The sequence below is a fragment of the Ochotona curzoniae genome, unplaced genomic scaffold (assembly GCF_017591425.1).
Source record: "Ochotona curzoniae isolate NIBS_2020 unplaced genomic scaffold, NIBS_Ocur_1.0 contig_1, whole genome shotgun sequence".
In the NCBI taxonomy this organism is placed as follows: Eukaryota; Metazoa; Chordata; class Mammalia; order Lagomorpha; family Ochotonidae; genus Ochotona; species Ochotona curzoniae.
In genome coordinates, this window is record NW_024464918.1 from 35648668 (window position 1) to 35665660 (window position 16993).

Here is a 16993-nt window from a genome sequence, read left to right on the forward strand (position 1 = left end):
CCTAGACATGCAGAAATAGGCTTCATACCCAGGAGCTGAGTCACCCTGGGCAAGCCACCTATGCGTGTTGCACATTGATTTCCTGGTTGGGGAAGGCCACATGCCAATGCCATGGTATGTCCAGGGCACTTGATGTGGCACCCTGCACAATGTGACTTATCCAGCTGGACTTTGGGGTCTCAGCTCATGTGGACATGCCCTCCTTGGGTGAAGAATGGTGAATTGGGCCTTCCCTTCTCCCTCATCATCCCAAAGACATTGTGTCCAGTATCTCTTGTCTAAGATGAAGCTCTATGGGGTCAGACCGGCCTCACCAGCGAGCCAACAGAGCTGCCCTGGAAAAGCAGCAGTAGTGTGTTCGGAAGATCACGCTGTGAGCCTTCCATGCCCTTATGCTGCCTCAGACTTGGCCCTCAAGGGAGCCTGGGTTGAAAAGCCAAATCCTACCCATCTGAGTACATTCTCCCCTGGGAGAGAAGTTTCTAAGCTCCCCATTTGCCCACCTCAGTCCTCCCATCTTCTGTACAGCTGGCAGACAAGGGGAAGTTTGTGCTGATTTCTAATGAATTGTATACACACTCATGAAGAAAGGCGAGTTGTACCCAAATGAAGAAATAGCTGTGGCAAAGACAAAACTCCCTGTGGGGACACTATGCCAGCCCTGGGTGCTCCAACAGGGCTCCCTGGAAGAATCTACCATCCACCAGTACCAAGAGCAGATTTGGGAACCTATGCAAAAGGGCATACACGAATACCAAACAGTCCCAGTGACTCCCTGACAGCCCGGATGGCAAGCCACCCCCACCAACTTGAGGCATCACTTTGCCTGAAAAGGACTCCACCTCTCACCAGGCCCAGGGCCAGGGTATCAGTGCTGTCCTTGGCAGGCCTCTCCACAGACATCCAAAGAGGTCCGAGAAAGGTCTTATCTCTGGAGCCATGGAGGCTGCAACACCCAGCACACAGTGCCCCAAAGAGAAGCAGAACCTTGATGCACGCACAAGGGATGGTTCCGTATCAAACTCAAGCAGGCACTGTTTGACTAGAGTCCATGTCAGCCGCCCCCACCTCTGGGCAAGCATTCAGATCTCAGCGACTTTCAGGAGAGGGCTGAAGCCCCTGTGGGATGTTGGGACAGCTCTCCCTCCTGGACAGGTTCTCTCTGTCCCATACTCCCTCTCCAGGCTCACTTCCCAGGATAACAGTAGCCCCCTGTGACAGAAGTATGATCATGCTAGGGTCCCATCCTGACATCCCAAGCAGTCAGTCCCCCTGGCTCAGAACTCCTGGGACCAAGAAGAGCTAGTTCTGAAGACTGGAGCAGACGGGGACCTCATTCCTTCCATAAACTTGGTAATTCATGTTGAACTTTGCTTATTGAAACTTGAGAGACACTGTGCTGCTCGTGGTCTCACTGTGCCCTTGGCCTGTGCTCCACCACAGGTCAGGCTGAAGGACAGGAAGGGAACAGAAGCCAGAGCAGGCCCTGCTGCAGGTTCTGAGTTGCATCACTCCCTTCTATCTCCTCGCAGGCCCTCTGCTTGTCTCCACACTACCCCAGCCATCACTAACAGATAAAGCCACTCAGTTGGATTCTATGGAGGAGCCAGCAAGGCCACCTGGTCCCTCCCTCTACTCCCGGTTGAAGCCACCAGCATCCTGTACGGGCACTGGTTCCTGTCCTGGCGGCTCCACTTCTGATGCAGCTCCCTGCTAAAGCACTAGGGAAGCAGCAGGAGTTGGCCCAGGTGTTGGGTCCCTGCCATCCATTTAGGAGACCCAGATGAATCTCCCAGTTCTGGACTTTGGCTTGACCCAGCCCTGGATATTTTAACATGTGGGGAATTAGAAGGAAGATCTCTGCTCCTCTCTGTGTAACTCTGCCTTTCAAATAAACAAATCTTAAAAAATATGTATCTAGAAGATCCAAGTGGATCTTCTAATGCACAAGGTTTAAGATTGGGCCTATCCCAGTACCCATACACAGGTCACCCACCCAAGCAGGCGCCCTCTTGCCTCACACAGCATTTCCAACACCAGGGATCAGTACTTTCTGAACTTGGCCCAGAACATGCTGATTCCCGTTTCTCATCATTTTCTCACCCTGCCTTCTCCCCCTATGCAGGGGCCCACACACCTTGCAGAGCAACAGCCTAGGAGAAAGTCACAGTCCATGAGGCTTCTGGGACTGGGAACAGAGGCATATCCTACCCTGGGCAATACCACACCTTCCCTAGGTTGTGCTGGGGGTGCCAGCCAGCTCCTCTGGGCACTGTTTATGCACCAGACTAGGAAGGTAGACTGGATAAGTCCTTAGGCACACCTACCACCCTCAGGCATTCCTGCCCACAACATACCTATCTTAAAGAAGTATTGTCCTATGTCTCAGTTCCTAAACTGTGGTCTTGGGAAACTGTTCTGATCAGATATATCCCCTTCTGAGTCATGTGAGGTTAAAAAAAAAAAGTGCTTCATTTAAGGTCAAGGTGTTCCTAAGGCATCTGTGCATAGTATCTTACAATAGGGTTATTGTTGACTGCTAACACAGTAAAAGTCTCTTAATTGCCAAGTAAACAGCCCCAACCCTTTACCCTCAGTGCCCTCTAGCCAGCCACTTAAGCCCCTCCTCTTCAGATCTGCCCCCAATCCACAATCTACTCATACTGTCCAAAATGGTTGCCCCTAGCCACTTATGGATGTTTTAATCCTAATTAAAAACTCAGTTTCTTCCATTGCACAGGCTTCCTCTCCAGTGCCCAGGCGTCACATGTGACTGGTGCCACAGTCTACTGCGTGCATCAGTGCAAAGAACATTCCTACCACTCTAAAAATCGGACAGCAAAGAATGCCCAGCCCAGTGGCCCTTAGTGGCTGGTGTCTGTTCCCATCACCTTAGAATGTGTGCACTAACTTTATAAACTTTTTGGAGTAGAAAAAAGTTACCATGTTCAGTAGGACACAGAAATTATGACATTCCTCAGAAGTGAAAACCTAACACTCCGTAGACCCAGGAGCCTAGAAATCAACTCATTAGACAAAGCTAGGAAGCCAAGACCAAGGGAACGGTACCACCACCCAGCAGCTCCTGTCACTTTCTCGGTGAATATTAAAGGGTTTTTTAACAAGGAACCCGTGCCTGAGTTTACTCCAGAGTCAAGGTCAGGCAGAAAGCCAACCATGAATCCATCTGAACACTTCCATAAAAGTAAAATCATCTACAATTTCTAAGAAAAAAGACCATGCCCCTCATAAACAATTAGCCTTTTATAAAAGAAAAAAAATGTACATATTTACACATATATTCATATGCAGTCACACAAGACTTAGTGGTTAGATGGCATTTCCAATTTGTAATGTCACACCGAGGTGCTCCCCACTTCCCTCCCAGGGCCCAAGGGGGTGTACTGGGCACCAGACAAGGCACTATATAAATAAATGCAAAGGCCAGGAGCTTGGAGCATACGGTAGTGTCCACCTTTGAGCAGAAACGAGGCCAGGGCCACAGAGAAAGTGCCATATTTTTTTCCCAAGCCCCTCAGCCATAGCAGGGAGCAGGGCTGAGGGAGCACCATGCCACGGGTCCCTTCTTTGCTTCACATTTCACTGGCTTTGGAGCAGTCCCCAGGGCTCAGCTGGGAAGGGAGGCAGTCCTTTGGGAATAGAATTCACTTAGTGCAATCACCTCTTAGTGCAGAGCCAGCCCCGGGGGTAGGTACTATTCTGAGGTCACTTGTCTGTTTCCCCTCGGGCCAGTTTAGTGACAGCAAGACCCTCTCCAGGCAGCTGGACTCAGAGAGAGGACCTAGAGGAGTACTCCCGTCCAAGCCCTTCACACAATGCATCAGTCTCAGAACCCATCTTCCCAGGAAGCAGGGTGAGCTTGTCCCTTCGAGATGAGCCTGCCAGGCCCTGAGAAGCCACCGACCCGAAGAGGGGGGCCCCAACCCCCACTCCACAGTGGGGCCATCCAGGAGTCCAGCTGCTCCACACTGCAGCCACCAAGTCCTGCTCATCCAGGGGTGTCCGCTATGGTGCACAAGGAATAGCCTGGATGGAGGGCAACCTGACTGAGGAAGACAGGTTGTCCAGCCAACTGCTGTCCATGTTCTTCAGATCCGTGAATACACGTTGTAGGCTCAGACCAATGTCCCCTAGAAGGTGAGAAGGACACTGTGTAAGGATGGGAGAGGAGAGTGTGCTGCCCTCACCTTCACCTGCCCGCCAACAGTCTTTACTATGCACACTACAGCAGTAAGCACATCTCTGGGCAAATCTTTTTTAGAAAAACTTTGTTTTAAAGATTTATTATTAGTATTATTATTTTATTGGAAAGATCTACAAAGAAAAGAAGAGGAAGAGAGAAAGGTCTTCTATCTGCTGATTCACTCCCCAAGTGGCCACAATGGCTGGAGCTGAGCTGATCTGAAACTAGGAGCCCGGAGCTTCCTCCAGGTCTCCCAAGCAGTGCAGGGCCCCAAAGTTTTGGGCTATCCTCCACTGCTTTCGCAGGCCACAAGCAGGGAGCTGGATGGGAAATGGAGCCGTGGGGACACAAACTGGCGTCTGAGCAAATCTTAGGAGTGGAAGCAGTGATCTACAGGCTGTATGTCCCCAGATGAAGTCAGAAGGGATGTTCGCTAACCCCAAACCTTCCACTTGCCTTCCCCCACTCCTACTCAACAAAGTTCTCTCTTCTCTAAGGTGCGTTAAGAGATCCAGGAGCTTCTCACCTCCAGGGCTGTCAACTTCTGGCTCCTCCTTGCAGCTAAAGTCTCCATAGAAACCAGTAGCCGGGATCCCAGGCTCATTAAGCAGGTAGCCCTTGCCATCCACGCTTGTCTGCTGCCACTCCGACTGTTCCAACATCTGGGGGCACAGGAGCAAGAAATCATCAGATGCCTTCCAGTGCGGAGTCACCCTGACACGCTGCTCTGGCCCCTGATGCATTGCCCTCCTTCTGCCACAGCTACCCTCCCTCCCAACTCTGTAAGGACACACCAGCTGGGAGTGTTGCATAAAGCAAGGGTTAGCATAACAGGTCAAGAAAAATAACTAGCAAAACCAGAGATAAGGAACTATGCACGTGTCTCAATTTTCTGTGCTGAGGAAGGAGTAGAAGGGCCAGGGTGCAACTGCTACAAAATCTTATGTGCGCTTTTAAAGCTGAAGCAGGAAAAAAACAAAAACAACAACAAAAACACAGGAGGACAGTTTGCTGGAAAAAAAAAAAAAAATTACCCAGCCCGAAGGCTGATTATTGAAACCTGATGTGCATTCCCAAACCAGCAGGGCTGGGGTGTGCTGGGGCGGAGGACACAGGCCAGGGACCTGACACTGACAGCAGCTGACTCGGAACCAGCCAAGACCTAAACCCGCTTTCCACCTGCCCTTACTGCCTGTGTAGCTCTCCCACCAGCACGGAGCTTGCATGGTCCCCGGCCATGCACACGAGACACTTGTTTGGACCATGCAAGCAGCCAGGCGAGGGCGGCAGCTGCCTCAAAAGTGCCCAGCACGCAAGGGCCTTTACCTTCATAATGTCCTCGGTTAACGTCCCTCCTTCATCCTCATCTGTTGCAGCTGTGAATGAGGAAGACCAGAGAAGAGGGCTGGAGTCCCTGCGGTTCTAGCCTCACCAGCTCCCACCGCCCCTTCGCTCTATCTTCCTCGCTCCCTCCCTGGTCTCCCAGTGGACATATGCCTGCCCTGGAGATTCCAGAACAGGACATGGCCTGGTGACTCAGCCTCCCAAACTCTGAGACCACGCCTCTTCCCACCCCCTCACTTCCTTCCTCAACCTCCAACACTGGGCTGCAGGAGAAGCGTGAGAAGCAACCTCTGACCAAATAGCAGGCCCAGGCCCAGGTCACATTCCCTCTTCTCACCACCCCACCACTGGCCTTCAGCCCACCCTGACCAGCCCTCCTCAAGGCCCAGGACCTTGCCTCACCCCCACAGGGGCTGGCAGTGGGCAGCTCCCTTAGCTGGGTCCCTGAACTTTTTTCTCCCTCACAAAGCCCTTCCCAGGTCAGGGCCACTCACCTTCAGAGGTAGAGGGCATGGGAGAGACCTGGAGGTTGTACAGTTCACTGGTGCTATCTGGCATGATGTCCGCAGGGATTGGCCAGGGGTGGAAACCACATGGCGACAGTGCTGGGGATTGGCAGAAGCCACAGGGTCAAGACCAGGCAGCCTGCTCCGAAAGGCTGGAGCCGCCAGCATGATGTCTCCCACCTCCAAGGACAGGAGCCACCCACCGCCCTGCAGGGCCTCCCACCAGACGCGGCCCACCTCACCTGGAGTGAGGGCCTGCTCCACTTCCGAGTCCTGCCCCATGTAGCCTTGAGCAGTGTAGCCGCTGTGGTCATCAGGCATGGTGGAGCTGCTGAGTCCATCAGAGAAGGTGTCCGGGCTGGAATCTCCACAGGACTGCTAAGGGACAAAGCAGCAGAGGTTCTTCCACTGCTCACTGTGACCCTCCAGGGACCAAAGGCCCATCTGCTTAGCCATACACTCACCTTCCTCTTGGCCTTGCCCTTGGCGTCTCGGCTAGACTTGGACTTTCGCTCTGTGGGGCGCAAACAGGCTGTCAGCCTTGGCTGAAGCATACTAGCCCCAGCTGACCTGCTTCCTTCCTCCCTCCCCTCCCCAAAGCCAGAGCTCTTGGCTACCTTTCCTCTGGTTCCTGGTGAGAGGTGGCAGCATCCGGTACACCCTCACGGCCGAGCTGCCCTTGTTCCTGCTCTGGTCCTTCACTTCCTCTATGTCCGGTAGGGAGTTCATGGCACAGCGAAAGTTGGCCTTCCACGTCTTGGGATCCGGTTCCTTTTCTCCTGCCTTGTATCGGCCTAGAGAGCAGCAGAGGGAGGAGGGTCGTCAGGGCCATGTGTGGGGAGGAGGAAGTACTCCTGAGTTGTCAGGTGGCCACGGGCCTGCCGTGGTCACACCAGCAGGGATTGCTGGGTGACACCATCTGTAGGTGCTAGGCACGAGCTTGACCCAGATATATCTGAGAGGTTTATGTTAGAGGTCCTGCCTGGAGCACTAGAGTTCACATGTCACTGAAAGTGTGTTCTCTGTGTACCAGGCCATGTCTTTCTTATTATGGACCAGAGGGTTAGCAAAACCAGAAATAAGAGTGGCTAACCACATGGACCTGGGGCCAGGGACCCTGAGCCACACCAAGAGAAAGGTAGGTGGGAGTGTCCTTCACTACCTGGGCTCCCACCTTCTTCTCACAGCTTCTTTTGGCCAGGGAGAACTTTCAGTGTAGACACAAGCTCCCCAAGTCTACCCCCTGCTCTGGGCCGCCATCAGGAGCCCCAGGGCACCCTCCTCTCTTCACCTGTATGAATGGCCCAGCTCCGGAACAGGCAGGCATCCTTGTTGATGTCCCAGCCGTGCTTGGCCGCGTGCTTCCACGGGATCTGGAAGATCATCTCCTCCTGAAGGACACACACACAAACAAGGCCGTGTCAGCTCCCAGCAGCCCAGAGCTCCCCAGGCCCGAGGAAAGACTGACTTCCTCTCCCAGTCCCCCCACCCCCACACATGTGGCTGGGGGTCAGGGAGTGGGGGGCCTCCGGCTCCTCAGGGGACTGGAGCTCTGTCCTCCCTAGCTCCTACCCTGCTGCATCCCTGCAACACTGGCTCCAAAGCTCCGACGCCCGTCCCTGGCTTGGCAGCACAGCATAGAAAGAACCTACTCTGTGCACACTCCAAAGGAACCATCCCTGAACCAGATTCAGGGGCTGTCCACCTGTGTGACCTTGGACACTGCCTGTGCAGCTCACGGTCAGAGAAAATACATCTTAGATGAAGACTGAGGTCTCACTGTTACTACTGGGGGTTACTGGTATGGGTTTCTTTACGACTGTTCTGATTTGAGCTTTTTAAAAAAGTGATCATGTTAGCTGTCTGTCAATGCCTTCTCAGTTCCCTGCCCTGAAAAAGTGGTACTAATGGGATCCACCTGACAGAAACTGTTGTAAGGGTTCAATGACACCTGAACACTCTGACAGCAAAGATGAATGCTATTTTTGTTATTTAGATTCCTGGCTCAACTCTGCCCCCAAGTGTGCCCTCTATAGGTTTCCTGGGCCAAAGCAGCTCAGTATGAGATTAGTTCCCAGGTCTTCTGCAGAGCTAGTGCCTTCCCACCTGGGTTGGAAGAGTTCTGGAGAGGGCTGGCTATGTATCTTTGTAGGAATCCCCTCGACCAGGGGAGGGGAGGAGCACCCCAGAGACTAGAGGAGTCTTGCTGCTGGTGCCTTTAGGTGGGTTCCACACATTCCCACCCAGAAAGGGAGAAAGGCAAGAGTGAGCCAAGTGGGGCGGCTCAGATGGGCCTCACATGGCAAGACCCAATGGGAAACACATCTGCCTGCCCCCTTGTCACTTCCCCTTTTGGAACTACATTGCCGCTATGCTCTGCTAAAGAATACGGTGGCAGGAGAAAAACAAAAAAACACACACAAGTAGCACTCACTTTATTAATCCAGATCAGCCCGGGGATCTGGTTGGAATTAATCTGCATCTCTAGCCATGGTCTCATGCGCATCCGAGGGATGGGCATGTTGCCTGCAAAGAGAAGATGGGAAGGTCCTGCTTGGAGTCTGTTGAGCAGTCCCTGGGCACTGCCCTACCCCACCTCCCCTGCCCACCCACACTCAGGAACCAAGTTCCCCAGCGTGGGGGAAAGGACCTGGGGGGCCAACAAGGCTGCCTCCAGCCCTTCTTGACTGCCTGGCCCCTTTCCCCACCCCTCCCAGGCAGTCTTGGGAGGAGACAGGTTTCAGGATTCATGTTCAAAAGTTTCCTTTCAAAAATCCCAACCTTTTGGGAAGGGAATGGCTTCTTTTCTTTGGGTGTCATTATTAATTCCTCAGACCTGGGCTGTGGCCAGCAGTTGTGCACCTTCCCTAATGGGCACCCACAGGCCACCGTGCCCACCACTCTTGAGCTGGGGACAGAACCCTTCTGGACCGGTCTCCCCTCCTGCAGAGAAGTAGCCCAAGTAACAGCTGTGGCTCTTCCTCCTGCAGCGACCCCCACCCTCCGCAGGTCGCAGCCCCCTCGAGCTGTCCGTTTGGGGCAGTCAGGCAGACCCTGGCACCAACTAGGTGAGCCCAAACCCTGGGACGCTGGGAACGCAACCGGGGTCGCCACTTGCGTCCCCGGCAAGGCGCGCGTGGATGCACGCGGCAGGAGAATCGGACCACCCGGACGCCCCGGCGGCCCCGCGCACTCGGATCTGCGAAAGCGGCCGCTGGGCGGTCCACGCCGCGCGGCCCGCCCTCCCACCCGCCCGCGCCACTGTTTGCAGCTCCTCGGGCGCCCTCCCGCGCCCGCGGCTGCAACCGCGCCGCTCGGGGTCGGAGGGTTTCGGCCCGAGCTTCCTGGTTGCCCCGTGCCCGTGGGCTTCGCGCCACAGTTCCCCGCCGCGAAGGCGTGCTCACCTCTGCAGCGGGAGCAGTCGGCCGGGAGAGGTGGCTGTGCGAGGCTCGCAGGACGCGGGTGCGGGAGCGGCGGAGAGAAGGGCGGAGGATGCCCGAGTCCCAGAGCCGCTGGCCACGGCTGGTCTCGCTCGGCTGAGCTCAAGCGCACGTCCTGCCTGGACGAAGGAGTGGCGCGTTCTGCCAGGGCAGCGGCGCCGCAGAGCAATCTAAACACTTAGCGGGATTCCCCCAGCCCAGGCCGGGCCCCGCCTTCCTCCCGGGCCGCGCGGGCGCCCATTGGCCGACGCAGCTTCATCATTTCGGGGAAATCAGGCTGTTGTAAAGCTAGCGGCGAAGGGGAAGTACAGGGCGGCTGCTCCTCCCCACCCCTCCGGCCGGGCGCCGCGCCCCGCAGCGACCGCTGGCCCGCCCCGCGCCTCCCACCCCGCCCCTGGCCGGGCAGCAGGGAGGCCGGACGCCGCTTCCCCGCCCCCGCCCGAGGCCACTCACCCCCTCCTGCACCCTCACGACCTGCCAGCTGCCGAAGCCACCTTTTCACCTCTGCTTTCGGGGAGTGGGGAGCGGAATGGTGACACCCGCCCAGGTGAGGGTGACCCAGGTGTAGACCGACCCTGCCGGCCTCCGCTGCGGAGACGAGACTGAGTCCCCAAGAACTACCTGGCTCATGGAATATCAAGAGGGTTTCGCACCTACACCTACCCCTACCCCTGTCCCCCTACACACACCTGCTCTGGGGAAGTTAAGAACGCGGAAAGAGGAAAGCCCACCCTCCCGTGCAGCATGACTTGGGTCGCTGGGACGCGGGAGACGTGATACTTATAACGCCGCCTGTCTTGCTCGCGCCACAGGTGCTGCCTGACTGTCAAGGGCTCTGCTGGTCCTAACAGTGACCGGGTACTTCTCCCCGCGCCGGGTCAGGTGGGGAGTGCGTGGCAGACAGAGCTCTGAGAGGCTAGGGCGCTGGGGTGGGTGGGGCGGAGTGGGGAGCGAATGGTTTCCCAGGTGTTTCTGAGCCACTAGTCGGAATGACCGATAAGGAGCTGGCTTGGGATAGATGGAGGGATGGATCTAGGTCCAGGCCACAACTTCAGCACCTGAAGCTTAGACCTTGCTCTCCTCCACAACCCCCGCTCCCCCTACCTGACTCCACCTTGCCCTCCCAGAGACTGGGCCAGGCCAGCATTTTCCATCCAGAACTCTGGCCCAGCAGGCAACTTCCTCCACCTGCTGACTCAGAAGTAAAGCTAGTGCCCTTCCAGGTGTGTCGCTCCCCTCACCCCGACTCTCCCCTCTGAGGCCACGCCCTCTGGCCACCATGCTGTTTAAAAATAGACCTTTTGGTAGTGCATTCCATCTGTCAGCTACTCTACTGACCTCTCTGCCACAGAGGCCAGAGAAGGGTTCATCTGATTCTGTACCCCAGAATCACATTGTTGGTTCCCAGGAGGCTAGAACTGTAAGTACAGACGGTATTATGTCAGGAGCTACGGGGAGCCAGAGGGGCCCAGTGGGGTGCTAAGCTAATTGGAAGGCACCGAGGCCCTAAAAGGGGCAAGGGGAGTTAGCGGTGCCTCACGTACGTAGGAATGAGAATCTGACTAAAGCCAAGTTCTCCTGAGCCAGAAGAATAGAAAACAAGCGACTTCTTGACTCATGGAATTCACGTCCTGTCCCATTGCCGAGAACCTGACGGGTGCTAAAAAAATTCAGAGTGAGATTAGGGAGAGGAAGTTAGTGTCTCTGGTGGCCTGTGAAAATGACAACAGTGGCCCTGTGAAGGTAGCAGGAGACTGCACACAATGCATAAAACGCAAACTTTCATTCAAAGCCACACGTGTTCAGACGTGACGATGGACAAGGCAGCTGTCCCCGTCATGAAATGCATGCCTGCAGTATCATTTATCATGGGCACATATTATTCTATCATTAACACTAAATGAAAATTTACCCAATTAATCCCCTGTTGCAGGACATTTAGGTTATTTCCGATTTTTCATAATACAGACACCACTGCTAGCTAAATGTCCATGCACACCAATAACTTTTTGGCTCAGGAGAAATTCCCCAGTGTTAGGATGAAACTATTCTTTACGTCTTGGAAAGTGTTCTTTGGCTTTTCTTGCTCTCTTGTAGCCTTAGGGATTCGTAAGCAAGTCTGGAAATCTGCCTATCATGATGTGGGTTGCTCTACCCAAGCAGTGAAAATAAAGTGAAAAGCCTGGTCAAGTGCCCGAGGGTTTTACTTGGTGCCTCCTGCCTCAACATCTGCCTCAGGCACACCGCCTGCGATGCTGAGCTAGCACACCTGGCCTGCACTCATTGCTCACTGACACAAAGTATTCATCTTCTCCACCTCCAGCCATGCCCTGCTTCCTGGCAGGTGACTCCCATGGCCTGTCAGGCATCTTCCCGCAACCCTGTTCACAGAGTCTGTCTTTCTTTTTCTCTCTGCCTAGCTGCCCAGGACCCCTCTGTCCCCCAACTTTCCCTTTTCTAATCCTGGCTTCCTGCCTGGCCAAGTCTTTTGCATCCTCCACCTCCTCTTCCATGTAGCTCTGCCTTCCCTGCTTTAAGCTCCCATGTCACATTCCAGGACCACAGGGTGGCTACTATGGCAGCCTCCCCCTCTGTCTGGCCTCCCCAGGGAGGCCAGGCTGGCAGGGCTTGTGCACACAGACGCCAGTGTTCTCCCTAACGTGAGGTCTACCAGAGCCGTCTGCATGCCCCCTCCACACGCTGCAGCCAGGCCTTCTATCTCACAGACAGCTCTTCTACTCTTGGGGGGTAACTAGAAGGGCATGAAAAGAGAACCCAGTTCAAAGTCAGAAAACCTGGCTTTGTGCTGTGCTTTATCTCTTGCTATGTAATCCTAGGTGAGTTACCATCCACTCCTGGGCTCCATTTCTCATCAGAGAAATAATGTCTGCCTAAGTCCACTGTCATGAAGAATGTCAAACAAAACCGTTCGACTCAGGCGGCCATCGTTCTGTGCTGCGCTCCCGTCCTTGGGCCTCAACACCAAAATGGAGTCACTCATGCTAGATAGTCTATAATCAAGCCAAAATGTTAAGGAAGCAAACAGATACCACCTGAGTCTGCATAATCAGGTAGTCCCCTCTGCTTTGGAATATTCTGATGCTAACCAATTAGGGATTTTAAAAATTTTCCCTCATTATTTTGTATGCTTCCTGCCCCCGCCACCATGTTAACAAAACCCACAGGTAATTCTCACTCGTATTTTTGTAGAGTGGAAGCTGTTCAATTCATGACTCACACACAGCAGCCCATTCTGCCTACAATCATGTCTGTAACTCTGTCCTTTCACAAGCCCAAGCTGGGTACAGCACCCAACTCCTGCAGACAGCAAACAGTGTCCAAAGCAGTGTCAGCGGCAGTGCAGGCTGCCCCCTGCGTTTCCGCTCCGAGCTCACCCGCCTCCTCCTCCCTGTCTCCCAGCATTCTTACTAACACACTCTTCTTTCTCTCCTGGTCCCACTTCCTGTCCCCGGCTCCTGCACACACATCCACATCCGTCTGTCTCCTCTGCAGGGCCCACAGCAAATGCCTCATCTCCACCAAGCGTCCAGCTGGCCATTCCCCTACCTGAGCCTGTCACTGGCCCCTGCTGTCCTTTCCCTTATCACCTGCTGGGGAGCAAAGTCTGCATTTTCTGTGAGAGGCCGTGCAGGCTCCTCACCCCGGGCGGCACCCCCACCTTCCAGCCTCACTCCTGTCCCACTCTCAGTACACCTTCCATCCACAGCTCTGGGTGATCAGCCCATTGCTGTGTCTCCACCATAGGCTCGACTCTTGGGGCTGACTTGCCGGTAAGGCCTGCTGGGAGGTAACTTCAGCAGTGAGGATGCTGGGGGCAAGATCATCTCTCTGCCTCTCTCTGTGTCTTACACACTCACACACACACCATGCGCACACACAGATCACTTTAAAGTGATGGTACAGTGCAGGCTCTCCCAGACAGGGCAGCTGGCACCCAGGGAGACACTCAGGAAATCCTTGTCAAATGTCTGCCGGGAGTCTGATGCTCTTCCTTTCCCAGGATTCTCACTTGTCTCCCACACGGACACTTGTGGCCAAATTCCCTGCTGACAGACGTGGGCATGGCATAGGAAATGTGCTCAGGAATGAGGAGGGGAGCAGGCAGCACCATGGCATAACAGGTTACTGGCATCCCATATGGGCTCCACCACTTCCCATCCAGCTCCATGCTATTATCTGGGAAAGTAGCAGAGGATGGGCCAAAGCCTTGAGGCCCTGCACCCACAAAGAAGACCCAGAAGGAATGCCAGGCTTCCGGCTTCAGAGCATCTCAGTTCCAGCCATTTTTGCCATTTGGTGAGTGAACCAGGTGGTAGAAGACAGCACCCACTCACCCACCACCTACCATCAACTCTCTGTCTCTCCCTCTCTCTCCACAATTTTTTTTTTAAGATTTACATATTTTCATTAGGAAGGGAGATATACAGAGAGAAGGCAATATAGAAAGATCTTCTGTCCACTGGTTCACTCCCTAAATGGCCACAATGGCTAGAGCTGAGTTGATCCAAAGCTAGGAACCAGGAGCTTCTTCCGAGTCCCGCACTCAGGTGCAGGGTCCCAAGGCTTTGGGACATCCTAGACTGCTTTCCCAGGCCACAAGCAGGGAGCTGGATGGGAAGTGGTGGGAACAGCCAGGACATGAACCAGTGCCCATATGGTATCCCAGTGTCTGCAAGGTGATGAACCAGCCACTAGGCCATTGACCCAGGTCCTCTCTCTCTAACTCTTTCAAGTAAAATAAACCTTTAAAAAAAGAAGGAAATCAGAGTGGGGCGGGGCATTTAATTTGGAGATGAAGTCACTGACCTCTGCCTGCCTTGGAGTGCTTGGCATTGTTGGCCAAGGCAGATTCGAGGAGGTAATGGTAGTGGCTCAAGTTCCTGGGTCCTTGCCAGCCACGTGGGAGCCTGAGTTGAGCTTGCAGCTCCTATTCTGGTCTGACCTAACCCTGGCCATTGTCAGCGTTTGGGAAGTGGACCAGCTGATGAGGACTCTCTTTCTGGGTCTTCCTCTTAAACTTTTTAAGACAGAGGTTGGGGTGGAGTCGGGAGGGGGTTGGGAGGGAAACAGCTAACAAAAATTACACAACTTATAGAAGTTAGCTTTAGGGAAAACCCGGGGTTGGGGGAGGCGGGGTCCGGGAGAGCTGGAGTGAGATTTGTTTTGTCACTGGGAGATCTGCTACCCAGAGTCAGGCACTGTGCGGGGCAGTACCGCCCGCAGGTAGCCCAACTTTCCACTTTCACGGCAAATCTGAGATGAAGACAAGTGAGTCTCCAACTGTGGCATGCGGAGAAGACATCTCAGGCACAAAATGACATCTCACACAAAAACCAGAGGATGAAATCCAGGCGTCCCCAGCCTATCCATGCGGGGCTCGGCCGGGGACAGGACGCGTTCAGCACGCCCGTGGGAGTCATGCCGCGGCTCCAGGTCAACTCGGGGTTGCGCTGGGGTGGAAGACCTGGCCCCCCGCCCCGCGCGGAGAGCCTCGGTGAAAACCCACCGTGACGCAGCACAAGGCCTGACGCGCGCAGGGGCAGGGAGCGCCCGGGGTCCCGAGGCGTCTCGGGGGCTCAGAAGCTCCTCCCGCGTCCGCCGCTCCGGAACTCCCCGCCGGAGGCGGGGTGACCGCGTGGGCTGAGCGGGTGCCCGGGCGGAGTTTCATTTCTTATAAACACAGCGTTGGGAGGAAAGCGGCCTCCGGAGCCGGTTCACCCCCTGGGGCCGCAGGGCCTTAGCGAGGCCGTCGTCGGGGGTGGTGGCAGTCCTCTTTACACACACACCCTAGCGCCCTGCTGGGAACCCCTCCTCCAGAAGGTTGCCCGCCCCCCGCACTTTGCGCGGTTGTGGCCCCGAGAGTGGAGGGGGCGCAGGCCCTTGGAGCCAACTGCCACCTCTTGGCCTGGCCAATACTTGGAGGGGAGGAAGCAGTCGAGGTGAACGGCTGCTCCGGGGTGGCTGGCTTCCTGGAAAGGGCGGGGAAACCGCCAAGTCTCCCTGCAGCGCCGCGCAGGTGGCTGCCAGGGACCGTCCCCGCCCTCCCTACCCCGAGCTAGGTTGGCTGCCGCGCCCGGGCCAGGTGGCGCACCTGCCCCGCGGTCTAGGCACTTCCTTCTGCGTCCCCGCCCGGCTGGTCTTTGCAACCAGCTTAAATGAGGTTGTGTGGCCTCGGACGAGTTGCTCAACGTCTCTGGGCATTCCCGCGTCCCCCACCGCAGGATGGAAATAGCGACGCGCGGGGGAGCGGAGGCCAAGCTCTTTGCTAACACCGCGCGCTTCCCTCCTCTTCCTCCTCCCCTCGTTCAGGGTTTGGCTGCACACAGTAGACGCGCAGAGGGGCACCCTGTATTCAACAGCCTTCGCCCGGGCGCAGCGATCCTCGACCCGGGCAGAAACTTGCCGAGCTCCCGCCATGTGAGGCGCGGTGCGAGCGGCTGACGAACACCCAGGCCCTGGGCCCCGCACCCAGTCCCGCGTGGCCGCGCCGGAGGGGGCGGGGCGTGGGTTTCGATTTCTTGCAATTGCTGAGGCCTCAGGGAAATCGAGGAGTTTCCGGGAACTGCGCCGGGAGCGCTGAGGTCTGTGCAGCCCGAGACGGCGGGGTATGGGCGTGCGTCCAGGGCAACGGCCAGCAGCTCCCCTGGAAGTTCCAGCGGGAACCGGGGGAAAACCGGCCCCGGAAAAGCCCCCACGTGAAGGCACCTGCCCCGGGGGCCCTCCCGGGAAGGATGTTTATACGCGGGGTGGGAATTGAACACGTGGGCATTTGGGGGTGTACATAGGGAAAGTGGGCGCTAGGAGCAGGTACACACACAGAATGTAAGGAATGTCCCCAGCTGTGCTGTCCACTGTTGCATCCTGTCACGTTGTCCTCGCGTGATGAATAAACGTGCTTCTCGCTGGAATGGTCTCTTTGGGTACTTTTCTGCTTACATATGAGGGGAGTTTCCCCACGCAACTGGGGGCGCCCATCTGGTCCACCTGCTGAGTCCTGCGGTCCCAAATCAAGGGCTACAGGACTGGTTGAGTCAGCGAGTGAAGGAATGGCACCAATCACAGGCTTCTCTGGTGGCTGCAAGGACACCCTGCTGCACCCCTGGGAGACCCCCATCTGTGGGAGAGGCCCCAGGGCCTCTGGGGCTGGGTTCTCCTGTGGGTTCCTGAAAACTGTGAGATGGGATGGTTGGACAGCAAGTAGCCTGTGGTCATCACAAAGGAATGTAGGCCCAAGGGTTGGCCACTTCTTTCCCTTCCCTTGTCTGGGGCCTGGGGGGGGGGGGGGAATAGGAAAAGGGGACTGTGGGCTGAAGCTGGATGGGAGCCAGGGGAGCCTTTGGATTTGGGGTTGAGGTTGCCGAGTCCAGTACTATCCCTGGCATGTAGGACCTGAGGTCAAGGTGGACAGTGGTAGCCCTGGACACTCCTCACCCTACCCCAAGCTCTTGCAGGGACATCAGTCAAGTGCATCAGCACCC

The 16993-nt window shown here is 55.7% G+C and overlaps 1 protein-coding gene across 1 annotated transcript; it reads right to left on the minus strand.

Annotated features, from left to right (window-relative positions):
* Nucleotides 1-3689: 3689 nt before the first annotated feature.
* IRF1 (interferon regulatory factor 1) lies at nt 3690-9650 on the minus strand. Its single transcript, XM_040971483.1, has 10 exons — nt 9459-9650; nt 8489-8580; nt 7346-7445; nt 6672-6848; nt 6519-6568; nt 6297-6429; nt 6043-6153; nt 5531-5580; nt 4731-4866; nt 3690-4151 (listed from the first exon to the last, which is right to left on the minus strand). Exons 2-10 carry the CDS (start codon nt 8573-8575, stop codon nt 4027-4029), a joined length of 969 nt encoding a protein of 322 aa, XP_040827417.1. The 5' UTR covers nt 8576-8580; nt 9459-9650; the 3' UTR covers nt 3690-4026.
* Between the last annotated feature and the right edge of the window lie 7343 nt (nt 9651-16993).